General features: G+C 40.9%; 1 protein-coding gene across 1 annotated transcript in view; it reads left to right on the forward strand.

Annotated features, from left to right (window-relative positions):
• Positions 1 to 1,232: 1,232 nt before the first annotated feature.
• The window catches only part of Kdm4c (lysine demethylase 4C), a 236,043-nt gene continuing 221,469 nt past the window's right edge, over positions 1,233 to 15,806 (forward strand). Inside the window, exons 1-2 of the mRNA XM_036178197.1 lie at positions 1,233 to 1,415; positions 13,120 to 13,285. Coding sequence (XP_036034090.1) covers positions 13,142 to 13,285 — 144 coding nt within the window. The 5' untranslated portion in view covers positions 1,233 to 1,415; positions 13,120 to 13,141. The remainder of the gene's footprint in view (positions 1,416 to 13,119; positions 13,286 to 15,806) is intronic.

Here is a 15,806-nt window from a genome sequence, read left to right on the forward strand (position 1 = left end):
TCTTCTCCTTTGCTTCCTTCCTGACTGGCCATGCATATTTTATGCAGTTTTTTTTTTGTTGTTGTTTTTGTTTTTGTTGTTGTTGTTGTTTTTGTTACACAGGGTTTCTCTGTGTAACAATTCTGACTGTCCTGGAACTCACTGAGATCATCTTGCCTCTGCCTTAATGGTGTGCACCATTGCCGCCAGGCTTTTATTTAGATTAAAACAAAACAAAACAAAACAAAACAAAACAAAACAAAACAAACAAAACAACCCGGGGGATGGGAAAGGGAAAGGAGGGGAAATTGCGGGTAGGATGTAAAATAAATGAAAAAAAATTAAAAAATCATCTCATGTTTCTTTTCTACACACACACACATACACACAGTTTTTTTTTTCCTTTGGTTTTTCGAGACAGGATTTCTCTGTGTAGCTTTGGAGCCTATCTTAAAACTCACTTTGTAGACCAGGCTGAGCCTCGAACTCACAGAGATCCGCCTGGCTTTGCATCCCGAGTGCTGGGATTAAAGGCGTGCACCACCACCACCTAGCTACATACACTCTTATAATGCCCTTTACAGTTGAATTCTTTCTTCCTTTCCTTTTTTTTTTTTTTTTAAACCAGGATCTGTCATATTTCTTCTGTAATTTTTTAAACCTAGACCTGCTCCTTGACTTTATTTCTTTTTAAGATAGGGTCTTACTATGTACCTTCAGCGGACCTGTACCCAGGCTGGCTTTGAACTCACAGAGATCCACCTACCAAGTGCTGAGAGTATAGACTTGTGCCTATGCTCAATGCTCAGCAAGCTTTGAATCCCCCCTCTCCCTTCCCCGGATTCTCTGTAAAAATCAGTCAGTCATCCTGGCGCCGAGACCCGCATCCAGAGTCTAGGCAGGCTTGTGGAGCCGGTAGTATTTCAGGTCCAAACCTGTGGGAACCCAGTGACTGCGTCGGGAAGAGATCTGTGCACCTGTTCCATCTGCCTTTTCACTGTTTTGCTCCTTTGAGAAAGGACAGACGCGCCTGTCCCCAGGGCAAAAGGCAAGACATTACGGGGGGTGGGGTGGGGGGTGGAGGGTGGAGTGGGGTGGGGGAGCTAGGGCTAAGCAGGGAGCGGAAGTCTGAGCCCTAAGGTAGGTGCTGGGTACCTTTAAACAGTTTAGAAGCCCACGTGACCCGGAGAGCGCCCGGCCCCGCGGTCACGTGAGGGCGCGTGCCCTACACGCAGGCCGAGCTAGCCTGCGCGGCCTGCGAACCGGGGAGGGAGGGGAGCGGCGGAGGGATCCCGCGGCGGCGCCCGGTGCGCGTGCGCAGCGAACAGCTGTCACCTAGTGCGGAACAAGTCTTCCAAAGATCCCAAAAACCTCCGGGGAGGCCGCACTCTCCGCTCCTCATCCGGCTGGTGTCCGGGCCTCCGCCTGCGGCGCAGGTAAGCGCTTTCTCGGTCCGGGCGGAGCGGCAGGAGTGGCGGCCTCGGCCGGTGTCGGCAGGGCAGCCGCACGGGCCTGGACGCTCCGCGGTGCACGGCCGTCAGCTGGGAGGGAGGCAGGAGGAGGCGGCCGTGACAGCCCATCCTGGCCCTCCGGATTCGGGAGCTCGCTCGCCGATCTCCCGGGAGCCGAACCAAGGTGCTGCTGCTCCGGACTGCCAGGCCTGGGTGGCCTTGGGGCGCCGACCCAGCCGTCTGCGGCCGACACGGGGAAGGCCGGGCCTGTGCGCCCTCCGGGCCTCCCTTGGGTCCGGCTGTGCCGACCCGCGAGGTTAGCAGGTAGCCCGCCCCTCACTCGGGTTTGTTCTTGGCCCCGGCACGATGACCTTTTCCTTTTCCTTTCCTCCGTCTTGAGGCCATTTCTTTGTGCAGTTCCCGGAGGAGCCATGATGCGGGGTAGACAGTGGGCGCTTAATAAATGCGATTGGATGTGGCATGGGAACTGCCAGGCACAGAGCGTGTTGTGCGGTGGGAATGCTGCGGGGAAAGGCAGGCGGGCTAGCCCGGGCTGGAACTGGGTGTTCTCTGCTCAGCAGTGGTAGCAGCTGAGCTCAGTTCGGATGTTTTCTTCGTAGTGGACCCAGGAGACAGCCGCCGGCGTGGCTGAGCTGGGCAAGCTCGCGCGTACTGCATTTGGTTAGGTGTTCTCAAAGAAGACTTGGTAAACTTTTTTCCTTTTTTTTTTTTTTTTTTTTTTAATCTCAATACAGTCATTCACACTTGGTGATTTATCCAGCACTGCTTAGAAAGCTTGAGTTAGAATTGCAGTCGGTTCCCGGGAGAGGCTTTTGATAGGCTCGATCCGCTTGGGTTGGCACCAATCTTTGCCCTATTTCACCCACTTGAATTTTGCACTTATAAAGGGCGCGCGCGCGGGGGGGGGGAGATTCACTGTTTCTATGACAACGGTTATTAATAGTCTAATTTAAAAGCGTGGTGCTTAAAAATTAGTGGCTTTAAAAATTTAGTTTTTGGTTTTTGAGTCAGGGTCTTACTGTTGTGTAGTCCTGCCGGACCTGGAACTTCTTACGGTAGCTGGCCTGAAGCTCAAGAAGATCCACCTGCCTCTGTTTTCCCAGTGCAGGGATTCCTGGTATTCAGATTACTGCGCTGCTACTGGCTGTTTACTCTCTACAATTTACGGTTTCAGGCTGGGAATATAGTTCAAGTGGTAGGGTGCATGCTTAGCGTTTGAAGACCTTTAGGTCTCTAAGGTTGGAAACAAAGAAAAAGGTCGTTTTTTTGTTTTGTTTTGTTTTTTTTTTTAACTATGTAGCGTAATCACTAGTCAAGTTTTCTTGAAGCTTGCTGGCCTAGTAACCTGTCATGCTTTGTTTTGGAATGTGTTGTCTAGTTTAAGAATTTTAGGCCCTTCTTCCCATTTTAGTGTTATGAGTTTACACATAATGTTTACAGTTCTCTACAAAATCGGTAATACAACAAAATTCAACTCAGGCCTGCTTTGTTTTACTAGGAAACTTACTTAATTATTACCCTAGCCCTGCATCCTTTCCCTTTGTCTTGAGACTGTCTCTGGTAACCCACATGGGTTGGTGGGTGACCTTGAATTTGTGATCCTCGGTCTACTTCCTGAGGGTTGGGATTATTTACCATTGTTTGACTCAGTGATGGGGATTGAAGTCAAGGCTTCGGTGCCTGGTAGGCAAACACTATCAACCTACCTTTCCAGCCCTACTTTCTGTTAGCAGTATTCCTTACTGCTTGTAGTTTCAAAGTTAAATGATAAAATGGGTACATTTTGTACTGTCAATATGTAATGCAGGTCTTTCCTTAAAACTTTTCTTCTTTTATTATATATTAATGTTTGGTGCTACTCTGTAAGTACCATTTTTTATTTATTCATTTTTATTTGTTTTTTTATACAATATATTTGATCATATTTTTCATGTTTTTTTCCCTGTACCGATTCCTTCTAGATCTCTCTGCCCCTCTACATCATATTCTGTCTCTCTTTCAACCATTGCAGAAAACTGACTTTGATTTCCCAGGAGGTATCCATTGCAAATAGCTTCTTGCTTAGGGGTGGGACTCCATGTCCACTTATCCCTCTCAGTGCTGGTACCTCATCTAGCTTGAACATACACAGGTCTTACCTGTGGTTCCACAGTGTGCATGAGTTCATATATGTCATTTCTGTTGTGCCTGGCTCTGACTTTTACAGTCTTTCTGCCTCCTCTTCTGCATAGATCCTTGAGACTTGGGGATGGAGGAGTTTGATGAAGATATTTCATTTAGACCCTGAGTCTTTCAAGTCTCCATTCTCTGCACATTGTCTAGTTGTGGGTCTTTGTGTTAATTACTGTCTACTGCAAGAAACATATCTGAGGGTTGTGTGAAGTACTGATTTATTTATTCATATTTTTATTTTATTTATTTATTATACTTATATTATTTATTAATTATATTTATATTTTATTTCATTTATTATATTTTTTTATTTTATTTATTTATTGTATTTGATTTATTTATTATATTTTTATTTATTTATATGGTATAGCAAAATGCCATTAGCAGTCATTTTATTGCAATGTTCCTTTAGCAGAATAACAGTAGATTTTCTCCTATGTCCATGACCTATTTCAAGTGCTTGGTCACTTAAGTAGTGTCACATATGGATTCTATCTCATGGTAAATCAAATGAAAAAAAGTGGTTGGTTACTCCAATAACACTTGTATACCTTGCAGGCAGGTCATTGTTACAAGTTACAGGGTTTGCAGATGGGTGATGCTGATGATTAACTTTCTTCTCTGGTAGCATGCCAGTAACTTCTAGCACCATGAATTCTAGTCACCTGGGATAAAGCTTCTATTTGAGTTCTAGTTCAATTTCCCTGTGTTTGATGACATAAATAGGTGGTGTCTTCAGCATTAGGGCCTTACTCAGGTTGTGGTGAGTAATCAATAGCTTTGGCAAAACCTGTGATTTTTTATTTTTTAAATGATTTTTTATTTTATGTGCATTGGTGTTTTGCCTGCATGTATGTCAGGGTGAGGGTGTCAGATCTTGGAGTTACAGTTGTGAGCTGCCATGTGGGTGCTGGAAATTCAACCTAGGTCCTCTTGAAGAGCAGTTAGTGAGTGCTCTTAACCTCTGAGCTATCTCTCCATCCCCTAGCCTGTAATGTTTTGCAGGCATGTCTGTGAGCCCATTTGGCTATTGACTCAAAAAGATGCAACCCATTCCCAGCACTGGGGTTTGTGGCATACGATGTGTAGTTGGTGTATTGTCTCCCCATTATATGATGATTCCATTTAGATTACTTTCATAGATATGTATTTTTTAGAAAACTTGTAAATAGGGTTCCATATGGTTTTTCAAAAGGCCTTCAGTGTTGCTCCCCATATTATCTCTTTTATTCTGCCTTTCTATTTCCCTACCCATTTAATTTTCCTGTTCCATCTTCCCCTTTATCTCTCTATAAACACTGTTTTATTGTTAACAATTGAGTAACCTTCCATTGTGTCAAAATACCACATTTTCATTATCCATTCTAACAGTTTATTAGCATCTATGCTGTTTCCAGTTTCTGTCTATTATGTATAGAACAGCAAGGAATATGGATGTGCAATTATCTCTTTAAATAGAGTCCTTTAGGTATATGCAAAGGAGGTAGCACTGTCCCTCAATTCAAGTTATATTACAGAGGTATATAGTAATAATAACAACAAGATATTGCTATAAATACATACATATCGCTCAATGGAATAGAATGAATATCCAGACATAATTCCACACCCCTGTGGATAGGCAACTGAATTTATATAATGAAGCCAGAAATACACACTGGAAAAAAGAAAGCATGTTTAACCATGGTGCTCATCAGACTGGATGGCTGCATGTACAAGAATGAAAACATATCCATATTTATTTTCCCAAACAAAACTCAACTCTAAATGGGTTCAGGACCTCAACAGAAGACCAGATACCCTGAATATGATAGGTAAAGTCAGGGATACCTTGACCTCATTGGCACAGGGAAGGGTTTTCTGAACAGAACGCTAATGGCAAAGCCTCTGCGATCAACAATTAATAATACATAGAGCTTCATGAGACTGAAAAGCTTCTGTATGGCAAAGGGTACTATCATTTGGGCAAAGTGGCAGGCTACAGAATGGGAGATGATCATTACCAATTATACATATGGTGGAGTGTTAGTGTCTAGAATGTACAAAGACCCAAGAAAAGTGAAAATACAGGGAGAAAAGAATGAAAAATGGGCTACAGAACTAGGTGGAGAATTACCAAAAACAAACAAACAAAACACAGATATCTCAGAAATACTTAAAGAAATGCTCGATGTCTTTATTCATAAGGGAAATGAAAATTAAAACTACTTGGGTATTTAATTAATCTCAATGCATTCAGAATAGCCAAGATTAGAAAAACAACAGCACATGCTGCTAGGGAAAGGATTATTCATTGCTGGTGGGAGTGCAGACTGGTACAGCCAGTATGGAATTAAGAGTGGAGGTTCTTTAGGAAGCTGAGAATCAATCTACCTCAAGATTCAGCTGTTTATTTTTCGGGGGACAGGTCTCATTTTGCAGTTCTGGTTGACCTGGACTTCCCAGAGAACTGCCTTGTCTGTCTTCGGAGTGCTGGCGCTGACGGCTTGTGCCACTGCTCCTTTCTCTCACAGCTGGTTCTCATCTGACTCTCTTGGGAGGTATTGTTTAAAGTCTTTTTTTTTTTTTCAGTACTAGGGATAGAACCTAGGACCTTATACATACAATTGTATTTTTGTTTTTGCCACTAGAGAGAATGTTTTAAGTCCTAAAATATAAATTTAAAATTCTAGTGTTAAATGAAACAAAATAACAGCAACAGTTATTTTGTTTGGATAGGGAACTGACACATAATTCATGATGTCCTTCAGGTATAAGGTTTAATTAAAGTGAGACAAACTCAATGCCATAGCTCATTTTATTTTTCAGTTCCCTAACTCCCGAAGTTTCTCTATACACTTCCCTCTCTGCCTCTTGGCATTAACTGGTACACTGAAAAGACGTTATCTTTCATATTCCATGCTGGCTGGGTCTAATCCCATCCACGCCATCCGAATAATCCGTCTAAGAAGTTGATCCTCCTTGCCCAGCCTTCTAGCCTTTCTTCATCAGAGAACCAGCCTGTAGTTTGTAAAGCATTGATCAGCCCATCCTTTCTCATTACACCCACCTGTTTACTTAGTTCTGAAGATGGGGTTGATACTTTGTTCTTACTCCTTTTGACTTCAGTGCTCCTCTGTTTTATGCTTCACTGTTTATTCAATTTAATCCCTCTACCCCCTTTCTGAAATCTCTGCTAGAATTGACGTTTTGATTGTGCATTCCTGGCCTGTAATCTCAGTGATGGGGCAGTAGAGGCAGGAGGAATCAGGAATTACAGGTCAAATCAGACTTAGCTCAAGGCCTGCCTAGGCTACATAGGAGAGACCCTGTCACAAAAACAAAATAAAAGAGGCAAACAGCTCAGTTTGAGTTGTTGTCTCTTCAAGTCAATTTCTCTTTAACCCTGCTCATTTGCCATAAAGTAGATCTGTTAAAGTCTTAAACAATTACCCTGTTTTCTTTCCCCATAGCCATTGATAGTGGTTAGTTATTTTTGGTAATAAAGTTGTTGGTAAATTGTTCCTTTGTGTTTGTGCATTTTCTAAATTTTCTTCAGTGAATCATTGGTTGCACTTGTGAACAGGAGAAACATTTAAAATGCATAAAATAATAAATAGATTTTAATATACTTAATAATAGACATAATAAAATGCATGTCTTTTAGAAAGTCTAGGAAATAAAAGGAGGAAAAAGCAAAGCTCCCAGAGCTGATTGTGATGGGTGGTGGTTTCCTGCTGTAATCTCAGCACTTGGCTGGCTAAATCAGTAGAATCTCAAATTCAGTGTGATGTGGGCTATGTAGCCAGATATTGTCTCAGGGTAGGGGGTTGGAGGAGTTATAACTTCTGCTTTTTTTTTTAATTAAAGAAAAAGATTTATTTGTGCATTGGTGTTTTACGTGCATGTATGTTAGTGTGAGGCTATCAGATCCCCTGGAAGTGGAGTTGTAGTCATGAGTACTGGGAATTGACCCTAGGTTCTCTTTAAGAGCAGTCAGTGCTCTTAACTACTGAGCCATCTTTCCATCCCCCAGTATTACTTTTTTGTTTGTTAGTTAATTTTTCTTCCTATAGCTTTTACTCTTAATTACTCAGATGAGATTTAGTTACAGTTTTAAAACAATTGAAAATTTTCTTTTGATTCTTAAGTCTTCCAGAGAGTTTTAGGGTATGGTATTATGAGATTACTATTGATTGTTTACATGAAATTTTTTGATATTGAAATTAAACTTTTTTTTTTTTTTTGAGACAGGGTTTCTCTGTGTAGCTTTGTGCCTTTTTCCTGGAGCTCACTTGGTAGCCCAGGCTGGCCTCGAACTCACAGAGATCCGCCTGGCTCTACCTCCTGAGTCCTGGGATTAAAGGCGTGCGCCACCACCAACTGGCGAAATTAAACTAATTCTTATCTCTAAGAGTGAAGTATGTGTCAAATAACTCCTTTTCTGATGAATGTGTTGATTAATTTATTTGACATTTTGGAGTACTGAAATTGTGCTTGGCTAACAGCCCATTATTTGTACTATTTATTTTTGTTGGGTGGTATATTCTACATACATTAAAAAAAAAAGAATAATATGTACAATGTGCTAAAGCACTTATTAGATATGGGATGCTGTTGATGCAAAAAACAGCTTTCATCTTATAGGGAACAAGAGATAGTTTATTCTGGAGGCATTTTGAGTGACCATGACCCGAGAACACAGATTTAGGTTACCCCAAATTCTGTATTCCAATGTGGAAGCAATTTGGGACCAGGTCTTATGTGGGACCGAAGCTACTGTAGCACTCATGTAGCCCACTATGTAGCCTCCAACTCACAGTGATCCTTTTGCCTAAGTCTCCAGAGGAGGCGGGTTTACAGGCCTGGCTCTTTTCTTTTTCTCTGTTATTCCAAAGACAGGGTCTTATTGTCTATGTAGCTCAGACTGATCTTGAACTTGTGATTTTCCTGTCTCATCTCTGTAGTGCAGGAAGTAGGCTGTGCACTACCATACTTGGACTCCTCTCCTTTATTTTCAGGCATGGTTTTGTTCTACAAGTCCAGCTGGTCTTGAATTGATGGTCTTCCCGCCTCAGCCTCCAGAGTATTAGGATTTTAGGTGTTGGAATTATTGCTAATGCCCAGAGCTACTCCCTGCACCCCTACCCTCCTGCCCGCATGTTGGGGCTCAATCCTATTGCATGCTAGGCAAATATCTTACCATTGAACTATATCTGCAGCCACAGTTCAGAAATGTTGACTTTTGTTCCTTTTTCACTTTTGTCATGAAATGTTCTCCAGAATATACCAAATGGGCAATCTAATTGCACCTCACTGCCCACCATATATATAAGCCTTGATTTTGTCTTGCCTATATTTACATAAATCGCCTCTTTGGTGCTCTCCCTCCTTCATCTCCTCTTTCTTTACTTCTTTCTTTTTTCTTATACAGCAGCAAGAAATCAAAATGTGAGCCACATCACTTTTCTGCTCCAGTTTCCCCAGAATAGGTAACCTTAGAGAGCTATTATCACCTTGAATGGGGTGAAAACGTGTTTGAGTTCTAGGAACTGGAGAGGTTAAGGGGAAGGAGTCCAAAACTATTTCCTGGCATACTAAGATAAACTCCAAATTCCTTCTTCTAGTCTTTTCACCCTGGTCTGTCTTGTTTTCAATATTTGTCTCCTTACTATCTCTTAAAGAACAGAGCCTAAGGAGATAACTTTCATGACTGAAGTAGTCTTCTTCCAGATATATATATATATATATATATATATATATATATATATATATATATATATATATATATATATTGTTTATTCCTCTCCTTCAGGCATCTACTGGATTTTATTTGTCTGAAATGCCTTCTTTTACCTACTTCAAAACAGGAACTCTCCCTGTTGGTGCTGCATCTTCTTAGTACTTACTATTGTAAATCAGAACTCGTGAAAGGCAGCTTTGTCTGCAGGGACTGACTGATTAGAATTTCAATACTGTAGAGAGGTTGGAATATTGCAGGCCTAGAGGGTAGCCACCTTATTGTGGAGTACTTACCTTATCTTAGACTAGTTTTAGTCATCTGCACTCAGTAGCCATTACTTTCTCCTGTCTGTGCCAGAACTAACATCTTGTGACTGATAAATAAAAACTTTTTGGAATCTATTAACTTAGCTTTCACCAACCAAATGGTAAGAATGTTGGTTTGGTGATTTAGCTCAGTGGTAGAGCGCTTGCCTAGCAAGCACAAGGCCTTGAGTTCGATTCTCAGCTAAAAAAAAAAAAAAAAAAAAAAAGCAAGAAAAGAATGTCATCAAATAGCTTCTAGGGCCTATAGAAAAGCCTCCCTCATACTCCAAGAGACTGCTTCTATGTTGGAACATGCAATTTAGGGTAACCTAAATCAATGTTTCCTGGGTTGCAGTCACTCAAAATTGCTCCAGAATAAACTATCTCTTATTTCCTGTAAGATGAAAGCTGGGCCAGTCTGTGGTAGCCCACGCCTTTAATCCCAGCACTCGGGAAGCAGAGCCAGGAGTATATCTATGAGTTCGAGGCCAGCCTGGGCTACAAAGTGAGATCCATGAAAAGGCGGGAAGCAACACAGAGAAACCCTGTCTCGAAAAACCAAAAAAAAAAGAAAAAAAAAAAGAAAAAACAGATGGATGAGATCTGCCCCCCCCCCCCCCCCCCCCCCGTTAATGCTCTTTACTTATTGTCTGTGTTATTCCATTAAGTGCCAGGACTGTTGTGTCCTGAATGCCTGTGGAACTAAAGTTTTTTCAGTCACTGTTTGTTGCTTTGCTAGCTGCATTTCCAATTTCTTCAATGACTGCTTCCTCTGCTCAGAGAAATACCAAGCCTACTCCTGTATTTTGGCAAGAAGAAAAGGAATGTTTCATTTTATGCACCAAATTTGTTTTGACACAGATAGTTGGTGTGCTGTTTAGAGTTTTCTGCTGTTTTTTTTTTTTTTTTTTTGTTAGTGAAGCATATTAGTCTTGTTTTACTTTTTGTTTTTGAGATCGGACTCCATAGTAGCCTCACCTAGAGTTTGGTAGGTAGGACAGGCTGACTTCTGACTCTTCTGGACTTTTGAAAATCCTCTGGCCTCTGCCTCTCAAGTACCAAGATTATAGGTGTGTTCCATCATGCTTCACTAATCTGTTTTCTGAGTAATTTTTTCTTTGTTTAAGATAATTGTTTTCCTTTTTCCAAATGTACCACTTTATGTAAAGACTTTTTTATATTTGATACTTTTTTCTGATTTATTTTATTTGTAAAAGAGTATACATTTGTGTATATATAGTCTGCATGTGTATATATGATATATACCACATACATTTCTATAGATGGTTGTTAGTCACTATGTGGGTGCTAGGAATTGAACCAGGTCCTATATAAGAATAGCATGTACTCTTAACTTCTGAGCCCTGATAACTGCAGCCCCCTGATATTTCGAGCGTGCCTTTCTTTTCAGGGCATGATAGCTTGCTCAATGGCTAGTGGGAAGTGGCAGCTTGGGAGAGGCAGTTGCTGTATGTAGTGTGGGTGTTGACAGGAGATGGCCCATTGAGTCCTATACTGGACAGTCCTATATTCCCAAAAGTAGGAAGCAGGCAGAGGCTGCTTCAAGGGGAAGAATATTTGAAGTCACAAAAAGCTTAACTTTTTTGAGAAGCTTAGGGTAAGTACTGTTAGAAGGTAAAGTACAGTTGGCTTTCTACAGTTGAGATTTTTGGATCAATGAAAATTTGCTTTGAAAAAAATTGTATCTGGTTAAGGATGTAGCTTAGATGATAGAGCACTTGCCTAGAGGCTTTGAGTACGATTTCCAGTACTAACTACCTAAGCCTTTTGTGCATATGCCTTTAATCCTACAGTGTGGGAGGTATAGGCATATGGATCAAAGTTCAAGGTCATTCTCCACTACATAACAAGTTCAAGGCCAGTCAGGGCTATATCAGAGGTCTCAAAAAGAAAAATTGTGTCAGCATAAGTTTATTCCCCATGCTTGATACTTTTATATTAACTTGACACAAGCCAAGTCATCTGAGAGAGCCTCAATTAAGAAAATGCCGGGGTTGGGGATTTAGCTCAGTGGTAGAGTTCTAGCCTATCAAGCACAAGGCCCTAGGTTCGATCCTCAGCTCCAAAAAAAAAAAAAAAAGAAAGAAAATGCCTTCGTAAGTATGCAGGTCTGTAGGTCATTTTCTTAATTAGTGATTGATGGAGGATGGCTCTGCCCATTGTGAGTGTTGTCATCCCTAGGCTGGTTGTCTTGAGTTCTGTAAGAAAGCAGGCTGAGCTCCTTCATGGCTTCTGCATTAGCTTCTGACTCCAGGTTCCTGCCCTGTTTGAAATCCTATCCTGACTTCCTTTGATGATGAACTGTGGTGTAGAATAAATCCTTTCATCCCCAAGTTGCTTTGGTCATGGTGTTTAATCACATCAATACTAATCCTGAGTAAGATATACCCTGAAAATAAAACATCAATTATTGCCTTGACCTTTACATTGTATTAGATAGTATAAGTAACCTGAAAATGACTTAAAGAGGAGAAAAGATATGTGTAGGTTATGTGCAAGCAGTAAGCCATTTTACATGGAGGATTTGAATATCCTTGAATTATGATTTCCTGGGGGGAGAGTCCAATATCCTATGGAGTCCATGATTGTTTTGCATGGACTTCTAAAAAGTTATGAGTTTGCTATATAGAATGAGAGTCTTTTAAGATTATTTTTAACTGTGTGTGTATTGTATATATATTGTAGTGTTTGTAGGAGTTTGTGTGACTGTGTAAAGAACGGGACCAGATAGGAGGACATCAGGTGTCTTGTGGCATCATGTTCCACCTTATTTCCTTGAGATAGGATCTCTTAGTTGAACCTGGAGTTAGGCTGGCAGCAAACAAATCCCAGTGGTTCTTCTGTCCCTGCCTCTTCCCACAATGCTGGGGTTACAAAACATGATCATGCTTGGCTTATAACATGGATGCTGGAGTTTGAATTCAGGACTTCATTTTTGCACAATAAATGTTCTTATCAGCTGAGTGAGCCCTTCTGGTGCCCCATTCCTGTTTTCTGTCCTCAGCACTTTACCCTAGTTTCTGGTGATTTTGCCATGTGATTGGTTTATAAATTATAGAAAAGCATGTTATAAAAAGCTAGAAGCATATATCCTGAGCCTTTATATATGTGCAATGTGTGAGTGAGACTGTGGAACTTGTACATCTGTGATAGACTGAACTTCTAGAAAATTCAGTTTTACTTGGAAAGGTTTCATGGAGGTCAGCAGTACCATCAGGCAGTGATTCAGTACCCAAAATAGGAGCATGTCGGGAAGCCTCCTGAAGCCTCCTTTTCTGGGACTCTAGGAAAAGATGCGAAAGTCTCAGAGAGACGAGAAGGCCTGGTCAATAACTAAAGAGAAGAGTTCCTTTTCCTTTGGTAGACACTTACATGCTATGTTGGTGAAGACCATTGGTTAAACACAACTTCAGTAATTTATTGTTAAATGGTCACATTTTCTCTGCAGAGACAAGACGTCTGTAGCCATCATGGAGGTGGTAGAGGTGGAGAGTCCCCTGAATCCCAGCTGTAAGATAATGACCTTCAGACCTTCCATGGAGGAGTTCCGGGAGTTCAACAAATATCTAGCATACATGGAGTCTAAAGGAGCCCACAGAGCAGGTCTTGCAAAGGTGATTATACTCAGACTTGTCACTAAAAAGTATCATTTCACTTTTAAATTATGGTCTTAGTTTTTGTTGTTGTTGTTCATTTCCTTCAATGGAATGTGTCTGCTATTCTTGTTAATCCACCTGGAACCCTTACTTTTCTTAAAGAATATTTATCTTACCTCTTTTTTAATCTAGGCTATGTTCTGTGGTCGTTTCTTTTATCTTCCTCCTCCCACGCCTTCTTCTTCTATTCTTCTTTTATTTTTTAAATCAAGGCTTCCAGAGGTTGCTGTGGATATCACTCTGTATAAATAAAGTGCTGATTGGCCAGTAGCCAGGCAGGAAGGATAGGGTAGGCGGGACAAGGAAGAGGAGAAGGCTGGGAACAGGAAGGCTAGGAAGTGACACTGCCAGCTGCTGCCATGAGAAGCAACATGTAAAGACACTGGTAAGCCACAAGCCATGTGGCAAAGTATAGACTAACAGAAATGGGCTAAATATAAGAGTAAGAACTAGACAATGGTAGGCCTGAGCTAATGGCCAAGCAGTTTAAATAATATAAGTGTCTATATGATTATTTTATACGTGGGTTGTGGGACCGCGGAGCTTGGTGGAACCTGGAGAGAAGCTCTCCAACTACAAATGGCGCCCAACGTTTTGGCAAGAGTTTCCACCTAAAACCTGAGAAAAAAGATTCTAAAATGGAGCTAAAAACAGCTTCCTAGTTGTCTCTCTCAAGTTAGCGGCAGCCTGCAGGTTTGAGCTACATGGCGGGTTCTTGGCGTGTGCGTCTGACCTGCAGTGTGGCGGGAATGAGGAATCTACAAGCAGCATTTTACTCTGCTGCATGTTGGATTTAGCCTTTGCTAGTTTAAAAACAAAACAAAAACAAAAAACAACAACAACAACAACAACAACAAAAAACTGGCTTTCGTGATGGAATTGGCTCACTCCTTCTCTAAACCCAAGCACATTGTTAAAAGAAAAGGTTAAGAGATTCTTGTGTCCCAAATCAGAAGAGCCCTCTGGTGTGGGACAGAGAAAAACCAATATTTTATTTAAAACAGGTTGATTGTAAATGCAATCTCATTCTAAAGATAAAAAGGGGATATGATACCGATATGATAGGATAAAAGGGTAGATTAATGAACTTACTTCTAAAGAGCAATAACTCATTTAAAATGTTTTACATTGGTATAGATTTTAGTCTGTTGATATAAACTTAAAGTTAATTTTGTTATACTGTGTGTATATTTCTACTCTTGTTTAAGGAATTATGTTTGTACAGCTCATTTAAAATTGTAATGGATAATTAAAAATAGATTAATAATTGGTCATCTATGATAATCATACTCATAGCCATGTTAGTTAAGTCTTCTAGGTATACAAAGAGATATTTCAGATAGACAGGTAATCTTTAAACACTTCAAAGGTCTACAAAATAGGGCATTTAAAATATTTTTAAAATTTAGACTTTCTGGACAGTGAGACATGTCTGCTCCTGGCAGCACCAATTTACTTCAGAGAGGAGGATGGGCACTAAAGACACTTCATATGGAGTTTATCTTCACCTTGACAAAAATAGCCATTTGTGCAAGAAACTGTTCTTGCCTGGACTGCTTGATCAACTGGACGTTCAGGACCCATAGACAGGTGACCACTAAACTTTGCTTGACAGAATGTTCCTTCAGGTTCCTGCTTCGCAGAGGAAACTGCCAAACATTCTACAGGACACTGAGAAAAGTGACCGAGAAACTCTAGCCCTGTGGGTTAAAGACAAATGCCCCAACTTTACAAAGAAACATTAGGTGGACTGTCCAGGCTGCCAACTGTCTCTGTCTACCCTGCAAGACTCCCGAAAGTTGCTTGCATCCTTCTCCCAGTTCTCAGATAATATTATATCCTTCTGAGGTCTTTGACGTGGTTGAAGACTAGATAGTTATAATTTCCTCAATTATGATACAAGATAAGTTAGATATAAAACTTTAAACTCACAAATATAAGATAGATAGGATATCTTCTTTAATATTGTAACTATAATTCTTGCTTGATAATTGTTTTGTTATCTGTAATTTTACTATGTAAAAGTTAACCCTCCTTTTTTAACAAAAAAGAAAAGGGGAAGTGCTGTGGATATCACTCTGTATAAATAAATTGCTGATTGGCCAGTAGCCAGGCAGGAAGGATAGGGTAGGTGGGACAAGGAAGAGGAGAAGGCTGGGAACAGGAAGGCTGGGAGGAGACACTGCCAGCTGCTGCCATGAGAAGCAACATGTAAAGACACTGGTAAGCCACAAGCCATGTGGCAAAGTATAGACTAACAGAAATGGGCTAAATATAAGAGTAAGAGCTAGACAGTGGTAGGCCTGAGCTAATGGCCAAGCAGTTTAAATAATATAAGTGTCTATATGATTATTTTATACGTGGGTTGTGGGACCACGGGGGCTTGGTGGAACCTGGAGAGAAGCTCTCCAACTGCAAGAGGTTGTGAATACATCAGTTTCCATCCATTTCTCACAGAAAATGTCTTATTAACTTGAAG

Source organism: Onychomys torridus, chromosome 2 (genome assembly GCF_903995425.1).
Source record: "Onychomys torridus chromosome 2, mOncTor1.1, whole genome shotgun sequence".
Classification (NCBI taxonomy): Eukaryota; Metazoa; Chordata; class Mammalia; order Rodentia; family Cricetidae; genus Onychomys; species Onychomys torridus.